Here is a 20,056-nt window from a genome sequence, read left to right on the forward strand (position 1 = left end):
AAAGTAGGTTTCAGGTTTAGGAACCGAGGTGCAGAGAAAAGAAGAGCTAGTACAGGAGGGACTCAGGAACGCTACAGTCAGAAAGCGGTTCTTTCTGGCACTCCAGTGCAGACTCTGCGTGCCTACCTTGTCCTGGTGGTTGCGGGGGTGGGGGGGAATGGCCGGCGGGGGGGGGGGGGGGGGAGGGCGCTCATTCGTGGCCTCCAGGCCGCTTCCCTCGCACGCGCTCCCAGCCACCAAGTAAGCCAACCTTCGGACAGACTAGCCGTCCTGGGCCAGGGCCAACAGGCTTCCTGCGGCCGCCACCACGCCGCGAGGGTGCGCTAGGGCGCCTGGCTCCTGCCCAGCAGGAGCGCAACCCTGGGGTGCCGAGGTGCGCATTAGGTCGCCGGTCCCCCTAGCCGCACCTCCCCGCGCCCCGCCTGCCAAGGCCCAGGTCCACTCTGGAACTACAGGACCCCTCTCTGCCCGGCGCGCACTCACCTGGACGGTCTCAGCCTGGCGTCGCGCTTGCCGTCCACCACAGCCGGCACGCAGCTGGTAAGTTCGGTCCAGTCGGCATGCAGCCCGCAGCTCCAGCCCGTGGAGAACCTGGAGAAGAGCCAGGTCTCTCGCTTACCCGGCCGGTGGCAAGTGCATTTCTTCTGACCCACGCGGCATTCGCACGGCTGCTCCAGCTGGATGTTGCGCACCAGGTGGCGGCCGAAAGTGGTGCCTCCGGTCTTCTGGATGTGCAGGAACACGATCAGGTCATCACCCTTGATGTCGAAGTCTACCTTGCGCAGGAGGTCGCTGCGGCTGAAATTGTAATGGGGCAAGAACCTGGCGGAGCTCTCATCCTCCGAGCGGTACGGGTCCGGCATCGGGGAGGTGAACGCCTGCAGGCGGAGGAGCTGGCATTCTGTGCCGGGGCACACGTATTGGAGGACGATCACGGCAAATAGGAAAAGCATCACCAAAGCCAGCAGCAGCTTGTTGGATTTCTCATCCATGTTCCCGACGCTGGGGGAAACCCAAGCTTGTTACGTCAATCCCGCAGCTCAGCCCGCGCTCTCAGTGCGCCCGCAAACCCCCTCCCCCTGGCGCCGCCGTTGCGCCCCCTTTCCCCTTCCCCTCCACTCCCAGGACTCCACCGCGGCGGCAGCGGCAGCAGCGGCGCCGTTCCCCGCTTCCTTCCTTCCCGGCAGGCTCAGCGCTGTAGCTTCTGCCGCACACCACCCCCCTCCCCCCCAACTCCTTCCCGCTGGCTGCCTGCCCTCTCCCCGCTCCGGAGCTCTCCGGGGCCGCTTCGCGGGGTTTCCTACCCGCGGGATCCCGGTTACCCCACTCCTCAACTCACACCCCCGGTCCGAGCCCCTGCACGTCTCCCTCCACTCTCTGTAGCTCCATGGCTCTCATCCCCATCCCGCTTCTCTCACCGGACTCTATCCGGCGCTTCTTCCCCGCGTTCCCTTGGCGCGCATGCCGCCGCCTCTCCGCCTGCCGGAACGGGCTCCCTCCCCAAGCGTCCCGAAGCCTTGCTTTTGCTTTTACTAGGTTGCCCACCTTAGAGGCCGCCTCGAGTGAGCTAGGAGGCGGGCGTTAGGAGTTCCCCTGGGGGAAGGAGTCCGCCGGCAGCCCGACTTGCAAGCTGCGCTGCCGGTGCCCGCGGAATCGCGGGGAGGGAGCCGCAGCGTAGCCAAATACGCGCCGCGCCCCTCCGGAGCCCCCCGAGCCTCATCGCCACAGGCCAGCTGGAACTTTGCACCTTTCCCTTCCCCCTCGCGGCTGCCATCCCTCCCCGCACGCCTGGGCCCGTGAGCGCGAGTCCGGCTTTCGCCTAAAATGTACCTGGCTAGGGGTCCGAAAATCTTGGAGAAGATCGCACCGAGCACGTGCTTCAGCGAGTGGCCCAGGGCGGCCAGGCCCCGAGTGAGCAGGGCCCGGCAGAGGGATCCCAGGTCCCAGCGTCTCCTGAGGTCGCGCATCCGCCTGCGGCGGCCTCGGGGCAGCAGCGCGAAGAGTGGGGCGCGCACCGCTCCCGCCAGAGAGGAAGACGCCTTTAGGGGCTCGTCCAGAAGCGGCGGGGAGTTGAATCCGAGAGACACACCCCTAGGAGGGCCCGCGCGGACTGAGGCGGCGACTGATCCGGGCCGGCTCGCTGCCAATTCGGCCTCTACTCTGGAATGCCGGCGGGGACAGGTGGTGCGGGCGGGCGCTCCACGCTCCGGTTGCAGCGGCGGCCGGAGCGCCGGGGCTGCACACGCAGGCAGTGCCATTCCCCCCTTCAGGCAACTCAGGGTACTAAGGATCAGGAGCGAGCTTGAATTTATGTAATAATGCTCCACGCCTAGGAGCTCGAGCCACTTCACAAGCAGAAGACCTGGCTTTTCTAAGAGCTCGAGCCACTTCACAAGCAGAGGACCTGACTTTTTTCCTGTCTTGGGGAAACGGAGGTCACTTCAGTGAGCGCATCACTCCTCTTTGCCTCGTAATTTCAACCTCCCTTAAAATCGCAAAGGCATAAATTGGACCTTCTCTGTTTCTTTGCCAATTTCCATTCTCCAACGGAAGCGGGGGCATTTTCTGAAAAGGTAAGTCAGCATGAAGGAGAAGCATGACCAAAAAACGTTACAGAACGGGAATGTGAGCTTTTTCAGAGCAGAGACTCACCCATACCACTCTCCTCCTGCTGCTGAATCCCCAGCATCAAGCCCCATGCCTACAGGAAGGCTTCACTTATATAAGGTTTGTTTGAGGAAAGATAGATATATGGCTATAAATACTACATCAGAGTGAGGCTATCTAATCCAAGGTGATGTGATAAATGAGGAAACTGAGGCCCAGAGGGGGGAAGGGATGTGCCCCATGTCACACAGCAGAGCCCCATGGCTTAAACCCAAGAAACCAAGCAACATCCACCCACTCCCTCGCACCATCTCATTCTAATAAATAGGTGCAGACCATCCTCAAGCCCCGGTGTCCAAAAGGCTCTTTTCACCTGCAGGACCAGGAATGTAAGGATTCGCAAGGAAAGAAGGGGATGTCCCTTCAGGGTAAGGTCCCCAGGAACTCAGTGCTCAGACTGTTCCCATATGATTAATCAGGTGGAGCTTCCTGTGTATAGGGAACTGGTGTTTCCGTGAATGAATGCCCACTCTGTTCAGTCCCACTGCTGCAGAAGTGACCCCTGGGTGGCCGCAGTTTTTCAGAACAGTCCTATTGGTGCTGGGGGTGGGGGAAAGAGTTCTGGTGTGGGAGCAAGTCCCTCCAGAGACAGGCTCTCCCTGTATCTCCTTCAGAACACTTGCTCTCTCGCTGAGCTCTGCTCCATCCCTCCTGTGCAAGGAAGCAGCAAGCACTGACTGGTCTCAGAGTCCTGAAAAGCTATCACTTCTTTGCTGGGCAGCCATGGGATAATCACTTGCCCCTCCTAAGCTTCCATTTCCTCTCTTGTAAAATAGGACTAACTCCACCTTTTGACCGTCTGGGTAACTGAAAATGAGGAAACAAATGAGGGCAATTCCTAATGTGAGGTTTTATTTACCTGCTATTCTAAGCTTGGATGTGCCGACAGAGTCCAGGCCAATTAAGGAAGGGCCCCTTCTTGGGCAATTTCACAGCTGTGTCCCTGCCCTTAGCGCTCCTCAGACTTCCCCAGCCCTTCCATGTGCTCCCAAACCTACTGGGGACAGTGAGGGTACCTTTGTACTAAGGAGCAAAGTGCAGAAACTTACACAATAGGCCCCTTGGCTGTCCTGAGAGCCTCCTTGACCCTCAGGCTTGTGGAACATGCTTGCCCCCCATGAGGGCAGAGAGGGTATGAGCCAGGGAAATGGGAAGCCATGGAGGTGGCCCAGGAGCTCAGCTTGCCAGCTGTCCTTACCTTCTCCTTGGCCACCCGCACAGTCAACCTCTTTAGTCCAGTAGGCTCTCTGGTTGCCATAAGAGGACCCTTCTGCCATTAAGCCATTATAATGGCATTAATTGGGGTCCCCAGGAAAACACTTCTAGAGCAGGTGAGTCATGCATTCATGCACCCAGCAACTAACTGGAGATTCTACTCTAAGAGATTAGTGGGATTGGAACATGGGAAAGTGCCTTGGGTGGGGGTGCGGGGGTGGTAACCAGTACAGAGAAAAATCAGAATTTGTTCATTTAGGTGGTGAAAGGAACACATGCACATGTGTGTGCACACACACTTATAGTCCGACTTTCAGAGAAAGGGGCAGTCAGGTTGGTAGTTGTAGAACAAAAGAAGGGACAAAATGGGGCTATAAAGTCATTTCTGAGATTTAATATGTCACTAACATTGTAGTGTGAATACATACAACAGCCTGCTGGAGGATGTTTGCATTTACAAACCTTTCCTCCATGTTGTTACGAAAAACAAAGAAATGATTCTCTCATGGTAGATTTCATATGTCAGGGCTCTTAAAAATGGAAGAAACCTGTCTTTGGAGGGAGCAGGGTTCTCAAGAGTCTCAGAGGACCCCTTTTGGGGTGAAGATGCTCCCTGTTAAGAGGGATTTCTTCCTGTGTGTCCCAAGAGCCACATTTTCCTAAAGCCAGGCCTACTGCCTGGGCAGGAAGTTTCAAGGCTTCTTGTAACCCTGGGCTGGGCCCACCTCCCAGGAGCTGATTCCTTTCAGGAACTGAATAACAAAGGCCCTGGCACTCAGAAATCAGACCTATTTTGGAGATTGGTGTGGGATGCAAAAGTAGAGAACTGGCTGAATTGTCAGGACTCTGGTTTTCCATCTCCTTATTTCTTAGACCCACCTGAGTTGGCTGTGTATATGTTTGGGATTCAGTACTTGGAAGATGAGGAGAACTCTGCAGTCTGAGCAGGACTTCTGGTTGTGTCTGCAGTGTGGTATGTGTTTCATTATTTTTCCAGAACCATCTTTCCATGGTTTCTACAAAAGGTTGATGTTTCTGGGAGTGAGCGTAAAGGTCACTCTGGCTTGCATACTAAGCATTGTACTTCCAGACTTCCATTTGGTCACTGAAGTCTGAGAGGACAGCAGCAGATACTTAAAAGAGCACCAGCCTGGGAGTCCGGATACCTGGATTCTTGTCTTGACTCTGCCACTAATGAGACCTTGTCTGACTATAAAGAAGCCACTTTGTTCCGGTTCTTGGGCTTAGTTTCCCTTTTTGTAAGAAGGCAAAATTGATATTGTGATTCAAAGGGCACTTTCCTGAAATCACATTCTAAGGCACCTAATTTCTTGTTTTTTTTCAAGGGCTATAGTGCTGCCAAACCCTCAGTGCCTCATGAAAGGGGAAAGCCGTAGGCCTAGTCCTCAATGCTTTCTGTGACACACATTTTTGGATCCCACCAGGCAACCAGCAGTTGAACTTATTCTGGGCCTATATTACAGGGGTGTCAGCAGGGTCCCCTGTTCAAATTGGAACAGAAACACTAAAAACTTCATGTCAAAGAAAGTGCTGGTACTCATTATAGTTTGGCATAAAACACTAACAAAATATGTTTTCCTCCTGATCCTGAGCATTATGCTCAACCCTGTCTTTCTAGCTGTCACTAATTTTTTAAAAAAATGTTCATACTCTCAATAATAGGCGACTTTTGTCACAATGATTGAAGGCATGCAAAGTATTAAGTCAATCTGTTTCTGTTCTTATGAGTCTCTCCAAACTGAATGAGCAACAGTATTTAATAAAAGCGCTGCTCAGAAATTCAAGCTTTAATATTACAAACAAGTTGGTTTGTTATATATGTATCACTCTCAACAGTCATCCCCACACACACAAAACACTGAGTTTTATTTGTTTAGTTAGCCTTACAAAACATGGGGCTCAAGGAATTAAAAGAGGAGGATAAAACGGGGTGCTGTGTATACCAGACAGATGTCTGATGCAAAGGCAAGATAAGACCAGGAATGGGGTTCATGGAAGACTGAACATACAGACCAGGGACTTCCCCTCTCCTGATGAGGGATTCCCACCACTTCACTAACAGTGAAACTCCCACTTTTTGCAGACAGTGAATGGAAGAGTCAGTTCATGCAGGGCTCTTAAAGTTATGGTAAGCCAAGGCCTGGTGACCATAGGCAGCAGACCAGACTCTGCTCCTGTAACAGTCACTTCGCTTCTTTGGCATCAGTTTCTGCTCTTATAAAATAGCATGGCCAGCTACCTTCAAAAAGCGGGTATAGTAAAAAAAATCCAGTCTCAAATGGTTTTTTTTGGTTTTGCTCTTTTGTTTTTTTGTTTTGTTTTTTTTTTAGTATATGTGCTGCCGAAGCGAGCACTTTAAAAGAAAAAAAAAAAAAAAAAAGAAGAAAAAAAAGGAGAAAGCATAGGTTTGAAGAGCCCATCACCCTGGGATTTAGTTAGGACTCTCTGAGTTCTCAGGGCCTCAGTTTTCTCATTGATGAAAATGAGGCTAATGATAGATACCTCATTGGGTTGTCATATGAGTTAACCAAAATCTAGTGAGAGCACTTAGTCTAGTTCCTGGGAAAGTAGACCTTCTGTAATTGTTCATTTCTCTTCTCTTTGGACTCTGAATAGCTTTGGTTTGAGTTCTTTGTTATATTTACCACAATAGGAACATACCATACTTCGTGACAGGTGGCTGACTATGGACCTAATTGTGACCTAGACTGGCTTTGCCCCCATCTCATTTCTTTATCTGCTCTCTTTTCTCATCCTCCCTCCGTACTGTTCCAGTGCTCTCCTGGTTGGTGTCCTGTAGGGGAGGAAAGCCTCTGATCCATTCAATCAGACTGAGGAGTGGGACATGTACACATAAACCCTCCCAGGAGACATCTACAAGGGAGGCTGAGGAGGGCAATGTTTACCCGGATGAACGATCACTGCAGTGAAATACTCTGAAACATATAACAAGGTAGTGGAGGAGCTGCATGGAAAGCTGAGGTGGACAGTAGAGGAGAATTATAAGTAGAGAGGTCACAAGGCCAACCCCACTTTAAACTATATACTGATTTTCAGCTCCATTCACTTCTGGTTGATCTGGCCAGAGCAGTTGCAATCTGATCAGCTGGTCAAAGCACAGCAGGCAGATTGAAAAACAGGGTCAGTTTTGCATTCATCCTGCATGAACCAGAGCTGGGCATGCCCATCGGTCCACTGAGCCCCGAACCGGCAGCAGCACCAGCTCACAGTGGCAAAGTAGAAAGAATGCTAAGCTGGATGCCACAAAAACAATGTTGGGGTTTCAGTTTTGCCTCTAGCTCACTGGGTGGTCCTGGGCCAGTTACTTGACATCTGTGGGATTCAGTTGTTGACCTTGGTAAAGTGAGGGGCTGCATTAGATGATCCTAAGGCCCATCCCAGCAGAAGCTTTCTGTGATAAGCTACTGTAACTAGTGTGAAGAGCTGGGGAGGGGCCTCATTCTCTCTAGCCTTTGTGTTGGACAAAAACACGCTACCGAAGATGACCCTCCAGCTAGTAGCCGAGTCAGAAAAGCAGAAGGATTTAATTGAGGAACAAACTTTCTTAGATCACATGAGTAAGACAGAATCTTGAAAATAAAAGCCTTCTGGGCTTCTACTGAGTTGGACGGTAAAGTCAAAACTGAAAGATAGGGAAAAAGTTGAGAACTGACCTCCAGCTGACACACAAGCCCTAGATAGATTTTAATAATGATAATAATAACAATAAGAATGGCCTTGCCTGGCTCACAGTCTCCCATTTGTTTTGGTATTTGGGGATCTTGGCAAGAGAGCAGCACACTCGTTGCTGATCTCCTGACTGGTCTCTGTGGGAGTCCTAATTTTGAGTAATAAAATACAAGAGCTGAAAATTACATCTCAAAGCAACATGAAGGATTTGGAGGAAGCTAGCCTCAAGGACAAACTTGCTCCTAGGAAAAGAATTTGTCACTCAAATGTGCTTGAAGGGGAATGTCTTAAAAAAATAACCCAGGAAAAGAGAAAATTCATTTAGAAAAATCATACATGTCACAGACAAAATGAAAATTAATTTTTAATAAGAGAAAGCCAGACTAAAGGCTACTAAAGCCCTTAATGGCTTGACAGCAAAACCTGGAAAAGGACTTACTTTTTATGTACATATTTTCAAAATCCATATTTAGCCAAATGGCATTAGGATGCAGAAAGCTACCACATTAGAGCAGCGGGGGATGGGGTGGGGGTGGGTCAATGATCTTGGTAAAAGACACTGAGGAAAGTTGCCTTAGTAGATATCTTGTGGAAATTTTAGCTGAAGCAGAAGACAATATTCAAATCCCTAATGGGAAGAGACAGAATGCAGCTGGTAGGGCTGAAGGGTTAGAAATGTAACCGGAGGTAGTCAAGGGGAGGGCAACATGTCAAGGATGCTAGCTAGCTAGCTCCAGTGCACTAGCTCCAATGCAGTGAAAACTCAGAGGACATTCCACAGTGGGCTGAAGTGGTCAGAAGTTACCTAGCAAACACTGGAGAGTCTGGAAAAACCAATCAATCAACCCGTCCCTTTTGTCTTGGTCCCAGAAAGTTCCTCTTGCTGACAGAACTGTTTTGATCACCTTTCCTTGTGCTCGGTACACCCAGACCCTTGCTTGTTGATGAGGTTGTATAAAAAGTGTCCTAGCTCTCCCCCGCTACAAATCCCACCCTCAATCTGCCGTGCCAAGTGCATGATATTTTGGGGTCTTTCATCAAGTGAGCAGTATGTGGCCTCACAACCACAACACAATCTGTGTCAACATCCACAACCCCATTGGAGAACAGATAGTTAATTTTTTAGACCAAGTCAGTAAGCTGCCTTTTGCAGGAGAAGACAGAGCAGGACACCCTTGAAGCAAAATAAAAGACATATTTCGCTCTAAATGTTTCCATAGTTCCAGGTCTTGCCAGTGGTTTGGTAGCAAGTCAAAGCAAAAACTGACATTTGTCATTCCAGAGTCTTCTGGAAGACAGCCAGATAATGAATTACGAAATGAACAGTTTTGGGTTCTCTTATCAAGAACAAATATTAAGCCACCTGAGATACTCAGGACAAATGAGCTCAGATGCTGTGCAATAGTAAACTAACAATGATGACAACAATAATTTGCCAGGAAGAGGCAAGTCAGAACACAGAACAGACTATTTTCTTTGCTCTCTGCAAGTAATGGGGGGGGGGAGGGGAAGATAGTAGAAGAGAGTAAAGGGGGTCAAATATATGGTGATGGAAGGACAACTGACTCTGGGTGGTGAGCACACAATGTAATACAGATAATGTATTACAGAATTATACACCTGAAACCTATGTAATTTTGCTAACCATTGTCACCCCAATAAATTTAATTAAATAAATAAAATATAAATACATAAATAAAATATGGCTAGATGGGATTATCATCCACATTAGATGCTTGTACCTTGACATCCTAAACGGAGGTATTTTATGTTGGATAGCAACTGAAATTTTTTCTTTAAAAATTTTAAATTGAAGTAACATTGGTTTTTAACATTATGTAAGTTTCAGTGTACAAAATTATAACTCGATATCTGTATACACTATAGTATGCTCACCACCAAAAATATAGTTTCCATCTATCACCATACTTTTGACCCCCTTTACCTATTTCACTCTCTCCAAACCCCATGTCCCCCTCTTCTGACCACCAATCTGTTGTCTGTATCTATGAGTTTATTTTTGTTTTTCTTCATTTTTTTTATTCCACACGAGTGAATCATATGGTTTTTGTCCTTTTCCATCTGACTTATTTCACATAGCATCATACCCTCAAGGTCCATCCATGTTGCTCTAAATGGCAATATTTCATCTTTTTTTATGGCTGAGTAGTAAAATTTTTATTCAACACTAACTTCTTCAAAAACCAGACAGCTGATATGGCCAGACTTTGTCAAACAACGAGGGAGAATTAGTATGATATAGAAAATTCACCATGAAGACGTTATTTTATTCTTCAAGCCTCCTTTATACACTATTATACACTAGAGTTTGTAGCATAATACTCAAATTAAAAACTGACAGTAAGAGATTCAGGCTGAATTGTGCCTCCACCCCCCCACCCCCACCCCATACCCTCAAAATGAATCTGAAATGACAAGGCAAGGTACCCTCTTAGGAATATTTACAGACCATTCTTCACATAATAGAACATAAGAACTCCCCTAAAGCCAAGTAAAATGCTCTGAGCAGGTCTTTTTCCGGCCCTTCCAATCTCAGAAGCCCACTGCAAAGGCTCTCGGTCAGTGCTGCAGGCTTCTCCTTTTATCTCTGTAACCTGAGTGCCTTTGCAGAGATTACCGCAGGTCAGGTGTCCGGGCTCACTCTCCAGTATTCAGTGAATTCCCGAGTCAAGTCCAGGCTCCAGTCAGCTGCCTCCATTGAAAGTCTTTTGCAATTCGATGGATGGCTTGGCCCTTATGTCTTGAGGACTGGAATCTCCTGGACAGGGATTGGATTTCACTTTCCACGTCTACAGTGCTTGCACCAATGTTATTAATAATATTCTACCCAGGGGGGTCATATTGAGAGCAAGCTGGAATCCACATTGTAAAGCCTGCAGCATGAAGCTAGGCTGAACTGAGCCCTCACGAGGAGACTGAGTCACCTTAAGCATCCAGCCACCCCTGGGGAACTTTGAGAAGTGTGCAAGTCAACCCTGTGTGGGACACAGCATCTTCCTTTCTATATCAGACCCACTCTTCCAGACTTCCCACCCTCACCTGGAAGTGTGTTTTAACGCCCAAGGGAGAAGAAAGAAACCTGAAGAATACCTCAGGTGTTACCTCCACCAAGGTGCTAGGGACTCAGAGCATTCCCTTCCCTAAAGCACAGTTTTAAAATGAATGAATGAATCATAAGACCCTGACATATACCAGCCTAAGAATCAATAAGACCATTGGAGGAGCAGGTAACTGTAGTGGGAAGAATACACTCTCTGGAGTCAGACGAGGGTTTGGATGTCAGTCCTACTCCTTACTAGCCATGTGGACTTAGGCAAGTACTTAGCTTTCCAGAGCCTCAGCTTTCTCCTCTGTATGATGGAAATGATACTAATCAGCTTTTAAGGTATGCAAGAAAAATTAGAGGGATAATTTATATAACACATCTTTAATAGGACCTGGCAGAGAATAGATATCCAAGGAAGGGCAGCTCTTGTTTTTGAACAAGGCAGGAGAGATGACTGGGTCTTTCCTACTGCTCTTCAAATCCCAGGTGAATGTCTGTATCCACCCTGCCCAAGAATTACTCTTCTCAGATAAGTCATTGGATTTATACATGTGCTTTACTATTTCTTCTACCTTTAGGTTTTTAATTATCCAAGTAATTCATGAATGAAAACGCTATGAGTTCAATGATCAAAGAAAACACAAACATTCTCTTGACCCCATACAATTCCATCCTCTTCCCCTGGTATAATCACTGTTTTCAGTTTGTTTTGTAGGTTGGGGGAATTTTTGTAAGCAAGTGCACAGATGAATACACATATAAAAATACATAGTGTGCTTTTGTGTGGGCTTTTTAAAAAACCAAAATATATAGTTTGTATGTATGCTCTAATATTTTATAGAAATGTAATATGCATGTGAACATGGGATAAGTGTGCAGCTTCATGCATTTTCACAATCTGAGCACACATGTAATCAGCACTCATATCAAGAAACATTACCATCACTCCAAAAGCCTCTTTTGTGCCCCTTTTTAGGCAATAACCCCCAAAAGTGGCCACTATTCTGAGACATCAGCCTGCTTTTGTATTTTATGTAAATCTAATCATACTATGTATCAGTTTTATGGTGTTGTGTAACAAATTACCACAAACTCCACAGCTTAAAACAAATCAATCATCTCATAGTTTCTGTAGGTCAAAAATCCAGGCACAGTGTGGCGGGATTCTCTTCTTAGGCCCTTACAGGGCTGAAATCAAGGTGGTAGCCAAGGCTGAGCTCTCATTTAAAGCTTGAGTCCTCTTCCAAGCTCACGGGTTTCTGAAAGAAATCATTCCCTTGTAGTTGCAGGACTGAGGTCCTCGTTTTCTTGCTGGCTGTCAACCGGGGTCATTCTCAGCAACTACAGTCTACTCACATTCCTTGTCACAAGGCTTCCTCGACGTTAAAGCCAGCAATAGAGAGCTTCTCTCATGTTCCCCCCACCTCGTGCTTCAACTCTCTGATTCCGTCTTCCGCGAGCAGGCAAAAAACATGCTGTCCTTTCAAAGGTCTCATTTGATTAGGTCAAGCCTACCTATCCTAAGGTTTACTGATTTGAGATTTTAATTAAATCTGGAAAATTCCTTTATAGCAGCATCTTGATTAGCATTTTAGTGAATAACTAGTGAAAGGTATGTTACACCAGGCTCCAGGAATCTTGCAGGGCCATCTTAGTTTTCTGCCTACCGCATGCAGTATGGACTCTTTCGTGTCTGGCTTCTTTCACTCAACATGATGTTTGTGAGATTCATCCTTCTGTGAAGAACAGGTCTTTTGGTGCACATGTGTATGTATAGAAATAAACAGTTTTGTTATGAGGCACTAGATTTTGCAGTTCCTTGTTATCACAAAATAACCCAGCCTATCCTGACTGATACAGAAACCTGGAAATGGAATTGCTATGACCAAGGGATGATAGATACTGTCATATTGCCTTGCAATAAGGCAGTCCCATGAATATTGTGTGACAGTACCCTGCTTGCCACGTCCTTACCAATTGCATGTTATGATAGAAGTATGTGTGCATATATAAATTTATATATATATAAATTTTGGCCAACCTAGGCTTTATTTTGTACACTTACATAACAAGGATTTTACCTTTCTAAGGATCTAGGAGAGCATGCCTAACGCCCCTCCCTTCCCGAAACACTAATATTACCACCAAGCACTGTGGATGTTCTTTACTGTGCTCAATTTTTTTCATGCAACTTATCACTCCCAAGTATTCCAAGTATTTACTAATTTATGCTGTTTATTGTTTGCTTTCTATGTCTACCCACTAGGACATAAGCTTCTACATGGCAGGGGTGTTTGTTGGTTTATTGTTATATCCCAAGAGCCTAAAGGAGTGCCTGACACATTGCAGGTATTTAAAAATATTTGCTAAATTAACAAATAAATATTAACCCAAGATATGAACTTTAGATTGTTATTATTATTAATTATAATAAATCATTTTTACAGTTCTGTGATCATATTTTCTAAATCAAACAATTAAGACACTCCCCAAAAAAATATTTTCTGAATTTCAATCTGAGAAAAGATTTAATTACGCATTTCTATCCTTTGAAACTCCTTTGCTATGCTTTCTTTTTTTTGTTCTTTTTTTTATTATTTTAATTAAAGTTTATTGGGCTGACAATTGTTAGTAAAGTTACACAGATCTCTACCTCATTTTTAATTTTGCTTTATATGGTTGTATATGATTGTATTAGAGGTTTTTTTTCTCTTTTTTGTATTAGAGATTTTTAAAGAATACCCTAAGTTCTTTCTTTCTGGATATGCCTATAAAATTGAGACTGCTGCAGAAAACCAGCGATTTAAAGATGTTCTCTTCATAGAGCATTGCACCATACCAAAACAATAAACATTTGTCCCTGCAAATTCCATCCTGAAATATCTTTCCTTCTCGCAGCAACTAATCAATATGCTGGTCCTCCTTCAAGATCAGCATCTAATGAATAAATAAATAAATAAATAAAATATTGGCATCAGTTGGGGTTCAGAGCAGAGCTGTCAGAGAACTTTCTGTGACAATGGGAATATTCTTCATCTGCACTTTCTGAAATCATAGCCTCTAGCTACCTGTGGCTACTGAGCACTTGAAATGTGGCTAGTGTGACTGAGGAATTAAATTTTAATCCAACTTAATTGCAAGTCATTTTTATTCAATTTAATTTTAAGTAAGTTAAATTTACATGGCCACATGTGGTTAGTAGCTACCACTGAATAGCACAGCTCTAGAGGAAAGAGATGGAAGAGTGGGATCTGTCTTTGATCCTTTGATTGTGGCAGCTAGGGGAATCCTAAGACTCAGGTGAGAGAAGAAGGTGCTAGGTCCCTTTCTTTACAACCCCTTGCCCAAAGTGATGGAGAAAAAGAAACAGAGTGCTCTTACCTTCTCTCCTCAGGTAAGGGAGCTTGGGCTAGGGGACAGAAGGACTAATGCTCTTATAGTCATTGGACATCACCTTGACTAGTTCCTTCATGTGATGATTGGCTTAGGCTGTGCCTACATGGGCCCACTGATTCAAGCTGGAACTCTGGATGTAAAAAGGGAATTTTGGAGACATGGGTTTCACAGCTCACACACAATTACCCTGCTCATACTATGCTTTGTGCAGGTTGCCCTGGGGGCACATACAGAGAGGCACTCCATCTATCTGGTAGGGGGTTGGACATTTCAGATAATTACTGAAGCAGGTAACAGATAACAAGGAGGTAAAGTCTAGATAGATTATCCAATAATAATAATAATAATAATAATAATAATAATAATAATAAAAAGACCCAGGGATTCAAAAGAGCAAAGAAAAAGAATATTACTTATTTTGAGTTACTTCTTGGAGCAGAGTATATCTGGCTGTACCGTGCTGTTATGAAATTAGTTTGAAGTTGAGAAACTGTAATATATTACAGCTATCAGTCTCTGTGGATGGTTTTACAATCAACATGTAGGATATGAAAAAAGAAAGATGCCAATAACATATTAATGTGGTATTTGGTGTTCAATCTTTTTTATGCAGCAGAATGTTACAGCTGAGTAAAAAGTGATCAAAAAGTGGGTTCACTTTTATACAAAAAAACAAGAAGGAAATGTGAACTTTAAATTATCCCTTCTGCCACTTTCCATTGATTGAGTCTTGCTCATTAAGATAAATTCCAAATTAGATTATCATTTTTACCTTTCAAGCTCTCCAGAATGTATGCCTTTCAGCTGCCTTAATTTCTTTCTCTTCTCTCTCTTTTTTCTTTTTTTTCCATGTTGACAGCTGCAAAGGAGGAATGGGACACTATACCCTAAGGTAGTTCCCTTGTTGTTGACTTCCTCTAGAAATACAGGTCCTCATAATTTAATACCTGACATCCACCTACAGATATGACCAACCAAAGTGAGACATCCATCCCCCTTTGCTCTCTTTTTTTCATGCCATGTTGGTACAAGAAAGGTGTGTGGCTTCTCTTGGACAGAAGAGAACCCAAACCCACTCTACCAAAACTAGCTGTGGGATATTCAGGGAGTCAATTACCCTGATTTTCAGCTTCCACATCTGCTGAAGGGAGATACTAATTAATGGGACAGGATGGTAAAGTGGGCTCACTTCAGACCGTTTGACTGGTTCTCACTAACTCCTTTCTTTTGACTTAGTTTCTTTTCTTTTGCAGCATGTCGTGGTTCTGCTCTGTGAGTTATTTTGATCCTCTCCAACAACTAATGCTTATGCGATATGGACATTCTCGGTAACTGGCAGAGAGCAGGCACTCAATAAACATGAGTTCATTCCTCCTTCCCCTCTGTCCTCAGCAAAACAGCTAGAACTGGATGTCACAGAGTGACCCCTTGTTCTTCCTCCTGCCCCTGTTGCTAGGGATAAAGTGAAGGGACAAAGCAGGAAACACGTGTGATTACAACATGCTTATAATGATGGGTCAGATCCAAATGAACCCTGTGAAAACGTGGAAAGTCAGAAGTTAATGTTCAGTTGCCTCACTCTACTCCCCACACCATACTCTTATGGATCTACTTCCTTACTGCCTCTACTCGTGAGTTCAGTATCTTCGTGTTCCCTTCTCTTGTTCTCCCAAACCCACCCTCAAAACCTTCATTCAGACTACAGTGTAGGTGAGTGATAGTCCTCCTTGTTCCATGTACATTTTGCACATGGATCAGAATCTTCAGTTAAAATGGATTGTTCTCTGGGTATAAAAATCTCAGGCATTGAGTAGTGAATGAATATCCTCTATTTCAAAGGCTTCTTCTAGAGTTCTGAAAATAAAGCCATGCAATTACATGCCTACAGGGGCGAGGCAACACCACAATGCCTTCTTCTTTTTTTTTTTTTTTTTTAATTAGTTTCAGGTACACAAGACAAAGCAAAACTTAGACGTTTATCATTTATATCCCTCACACTGTGTGAACCCCCTTCCCCCCATTCACTATCCCTCTGACATCACACAGAGCCATTACACACAATGCCTTCTTGAACCACGGGCATGGCCAACTATTTTCCCAGTGGAGATTGTCCAAGTGATTTACACACAGAAAAGAAATCCTCCTAGGTCCCTGTCAGTTTGAACAAGTGGGGGTGGCAGAGAGCAGTTTGCCAGAGCAACAGGAGCAGAATAAGCATAGCAGGATAAAATGCTGCAGTTTGAAGAGAGGTTTTTGTGAGAAGGCAGGTTGGAGGTGAGAGAAAAGTTGATTCAAAGAGAATAAAAAGAACTGGGGGAATAGGTCTAGGCTTGAACAGACAGTGTTGGGGTTGGGCATGGAAAATAATAAAGGAATCTGTATCTCCAAATAAAGTCTCTAGGGAGGAAGAAAATGATTCTTCAAGACACTAGAGCAGCTCTTCTTAACTTTTGGTGGGTTATGAAAGCACCCAGGTTTGAAAATCTGATGAAACCCAAGGGTCTTTTCTGGAAGAAAAGTAAACACAAACATAAATTTTACAGTCAAACTCAGGGAGTGTTCAGCTCCTACCCTAAACCCATGCGTGGACTCCAGGTTCAGAATTAATCTAAGTTCTCAGAGACAGTAAAAGTGAGACCATTGGGTCATTAAGTTTTCATGTCCTCTTGGATGTGTAGACCTGGGACTGCCTTCTCACTCAGGAAGGGGTCCAGGACTTTCTTCAGAGTGATTCATGTTTGTATTGGTTCTAAATAATCCCAAAGTAGCCTTGGGCTTTGGAGTTTATTAAAGATTCATATATAAGATTTGGCGATTCTCTTGCTACTTTCTACCTCCACCCATTAGATAACTTACTGAGATATTCCTATGGGCAAAGGACTTTGTGTTCCTTACCTAAATCTGGTCTCACAACAATAAACACTTACTCTTATTATCCCCATTATATAAATGACAAAACTGAGGTTAAACTACTTACCCAGGTTCACAGAGCCAGCTAGTTACAGAACTGGGATGGGCATCTAGCTCGCTCTGAGCCTGAAGTCTGGGTAGTCAACATTTTCTATTTTGATTATCAGATCCAGCTCAGACTTCAGAGCTTTTAGAACAACACTTAAACTTTGTTCTAGGTAGGAACAATGCTCAGAATGTCAGTTTCAAGTCTTTGTTTTCCTGGCCGATGGTGAAGATCCCAGTTGTTGGGATCCTTGTCCAATATTTGGCTAGGCAGGTGACAAATCCACCTGGGGGTGAGTGGGACCTGTGATGCTAAATTTCTCTCTTCCTGCAGTTCATATGTGGCTTCTTTAAACACTTAACCCCCAGATAACTGCGTAAGTTTGTGAATGCAAGAACATTTCTTTTCCAGAAACCTATACAACTTGTAGAATTTCATGGAAATGAGTTGTTTTATACCTTTTTATTGTTACTTTCTCTTAGATTTTAGTTGATAAAGTGAGTCTATTAAAAGGGAAATTATGTTTTAGAATAATAATAATAATAATAATAATAATAATAATAATAAAAAGCATAGCCACCAGTGGTGTGGACAGCTTCTTCCCCACTTGATGAAAGAGGTTTGCATCTATTAGGAGATTATGTGAAAAGGTACCAATAATCCATGAGTTCAATACCTTCTGTAATAGTTGGCTTGTAAAAAAATCAGTTCCCTTAAATATTTAAAAAAAACAAAAAACATCACATATGTTAACTTACTTTTTGAATAATCCCACAGAACATAAAACAGATATGATCAGATCTCGCGGAAAACGTCAACAAAGAGATAGAAACATTAAAATGGAGATAGAAAACATAAAAAACAACCAGTCAGAAATAAAGAATATAATAACTGAAATTAAGAATATATTAGAGGGAGGGCCGGCCCGGTGGCTCAGGCAATTAGAGCTCCGAACTCCTAACTCCGAAGGCTGCTGGTTCGATTCCCACATGGGCCAGTGGGCTCTCAACCACAAGGTTGCCAGTTCAATTCCTCGAGTCCCGCAAGGGATGGTGGGCTCCTACCCCTGCAACTAAGATTGAACACGGCACCTTGAGTTGAGCTGCCTCCCGGATGGCTCAGTTGTTGGTTGGAGCACGGGCTCTCAACCACAAGGTTGCCAGTTCAATTCCTCAACTCCTGCAAGGGATGGTGGGCAGCGCCCCCTGCACCTAAAATTGAACACGGCACCTTGAGCTGAGCTGCCACTGAGCTCCCGGATGGCTCAGTTGGTTGAAGCATGTCCTCTCAACCACAAGGTTGCCAGTTCAATTCCTCGAGTCCCGCAAGGGATGGTGGGCTCTGCCCCCTACAACTAGCAACAACAACTGGACCTGGAGCTGAGCTGCGCCCTCCACAACTAAGACTGGAAGGACAACAACCTGAAGCTGAACAGAACCCTCCACAACTAAGAGTGAAAGGACAACAACTTGACTTGGAAAAAAGTCCTGGATGCACACACTGTTCCCCAATAAAGTCCTGTTCCCCTTCCCCAATAAAATCTAAAAAAAAAAAAAAAAAGGATATATTAGAGGGAATCAACAGTACACTAGATGAATCAGAGGATCGAGTCAGTGATTTAGAAGATAAGGTAGCAGAGAACACCCAATCAAAACAGCAAAAAGAAAAAAGAATCCAAAAAATTGAGTTTAAGGGGTCCTGGGGACAACATCAAATTTACCAACATGTGCATCATAGGGGTACAAGAAGGTGAGGAGAGAAAGCAAGGAATTGAAAATCCATTTGAAGAAATAATGACAGAAAATTTCCTTAACCTGGAGAAGGAAACAGACATACAAGCCCAGGAAGCCCTGAGTCCCAAAAAAGATGAACAAAAAGAGACCCACACTAAGACACATCCTAATTAAAATGCCAAAGGTTAAAGACAAAGCAAGAGTCTTCAAAGCGGAAAGAGAAAAGCAGTTAGTTACCTACAAGTGAGCTCCCCTAAGACTGTCAGCTGATTTCTCAGCAGAAGCTTTGCTGGCCAGAAGGGATTGACATGAAATACTCAAAGTGATGAAAAGCTAGGAACTACAACCAAGATTACTCTACCCAGCAAGGATATCATTTAGAGTAGAAGGAGAAAGAGCTTCCCAGACAAGTAAAAGCTAAAGGACTTCATCACCACCAAACCAGTATTACATGGAATCTTAGAAACATTTCTTTAAGACAAAACCAAAGGTCAAAAATATGAATAATAAAATGGTAATAACTACATATCTATCAACAATTTATTTATTTATATATTTATTTATTTATTTTATTAGTTTCAGGTGCACAAGACAAAGTAGTACTTAGACGTTTATCATTTATATCCCTCACACTGCGTTAACAACCCTCCCCCCATCCACTATCCCTCTGACATCGCACAGAGCCATTACATTTCCACTGTCTCTATTCCTAATGCTGTATTCCGCTTCTTGTAAATATATATATATATATATATATATATATATATATATATATATATTATAGTTGGCATTTATTATTGTTCAGCTTCAGCTTCAGGTGTACAGTGCAGTGATCAGGCATCTACATCATCCCTGAGGTGGTCTCCTAAATGGGACAAGTGTCCATCGGATACCCTACAAAATCTTTATAGCATTATTGATTACATTCCCCAAATTAATTTTCAAAACCCCGTGGCCATCTTGTGATTACTGACTGTTTTCTAATCCCCTCACCTTCCCCCTTATCCCCACCCCCCCGCCCATCTAGCAATCCTCAGTTTTTCCTCTATGTCTCCAAAACTGTTTCTGATTAGTTCATTCACTTATTCTTTTCTTTAGATTCCACATATAAGTGAGATCATATAGTATTTGTCTTTCTCTGTCTGACTTATTTCACTCAACATAATGTTCTCTAGGTCCATCCATGTTGTTGCAAATGGTAAGATTTCATTCTTCTTTATGGCTGCGTAACACTCCATTGTATAAATGTACCACAGTTTCTTAATCCAGTCATCTACCGATGGGCATTTTGGTTGTTTCCATTTCTTGGCT

General features: G+C 44.4%; 1 protein-coding gene and 1 long non-coding RNA gene across 4 annotated transcripts in view; one reads left to right on the forward strand and one right to left on the reverse strand.

Annotated features, from left to right (window-relative positions):
* Nucleotides 1-2,395, reverse strand: part of HS6ST2 (heparan sulfate 6-O-sulfotransferase 2) — a 385,504-nt gene extending 383,109 nt beyond the window's left edge. For 2 of the 3 annotated variants that reach the window (XM_074324367.2, XM_074324366.2), the window contains exons 1-2: nucleotides 1,831-2,395; nucleotides 484-1,002 (exon numbers count right to left, since the gene is read on the reverse strand). In XM_074324367.2, coding sequence (XP_074180468.1) covers nucleotides 484-1,002; nucleotides 1,831-2,258 — 947 coding nt within the window. In that variant the 5' untranslated portion in view covers nucleotides 2,259-2,395. The remainder of the gene's footprint in view (nucleotides 1-483; nucleotides 1,003-1,830) is intronic. The other variant, XM_019719129.3, reaches the window with a different exon arrangement.
* Nucleotides 2,396-2,435: 40 nt separating this feature from the next.
* LOC141569759 (uncharacterized) overlaps nucleotides 2,436-20,056 on the forward strand; it is a 74,787-nt gene continuing 57,166 nt past the window's right edge. The window contains exon 1 of the long non-coding RNA XR_012493559.2: nucleotides 2,436-2,573. This is a non-coding gene — a long non-coding RNA (uncharacterized LOC141569759). The remainder of the gene's footprint in view (nucleotides 2,574-20,056) is intronic.

The sequence above is a fragment of the Rhinolophus sinicus genome, chromosome 18 (genome assembly GCF_057876585.1).
Source record: "Rhinolophus sinicus isolate RSI-liver-muscle chromosome 18, RSI-T2T, whole genome shotgun sequence".
In the NCBI taxonomy this organism is placed as follows: domain Eukaryota; kingdom Metazoa; phylum Chordata; class Mammalia; order Chiroptera; family Rhinolophidae; genus Rhinolophus; species Rhinolophus sinicus.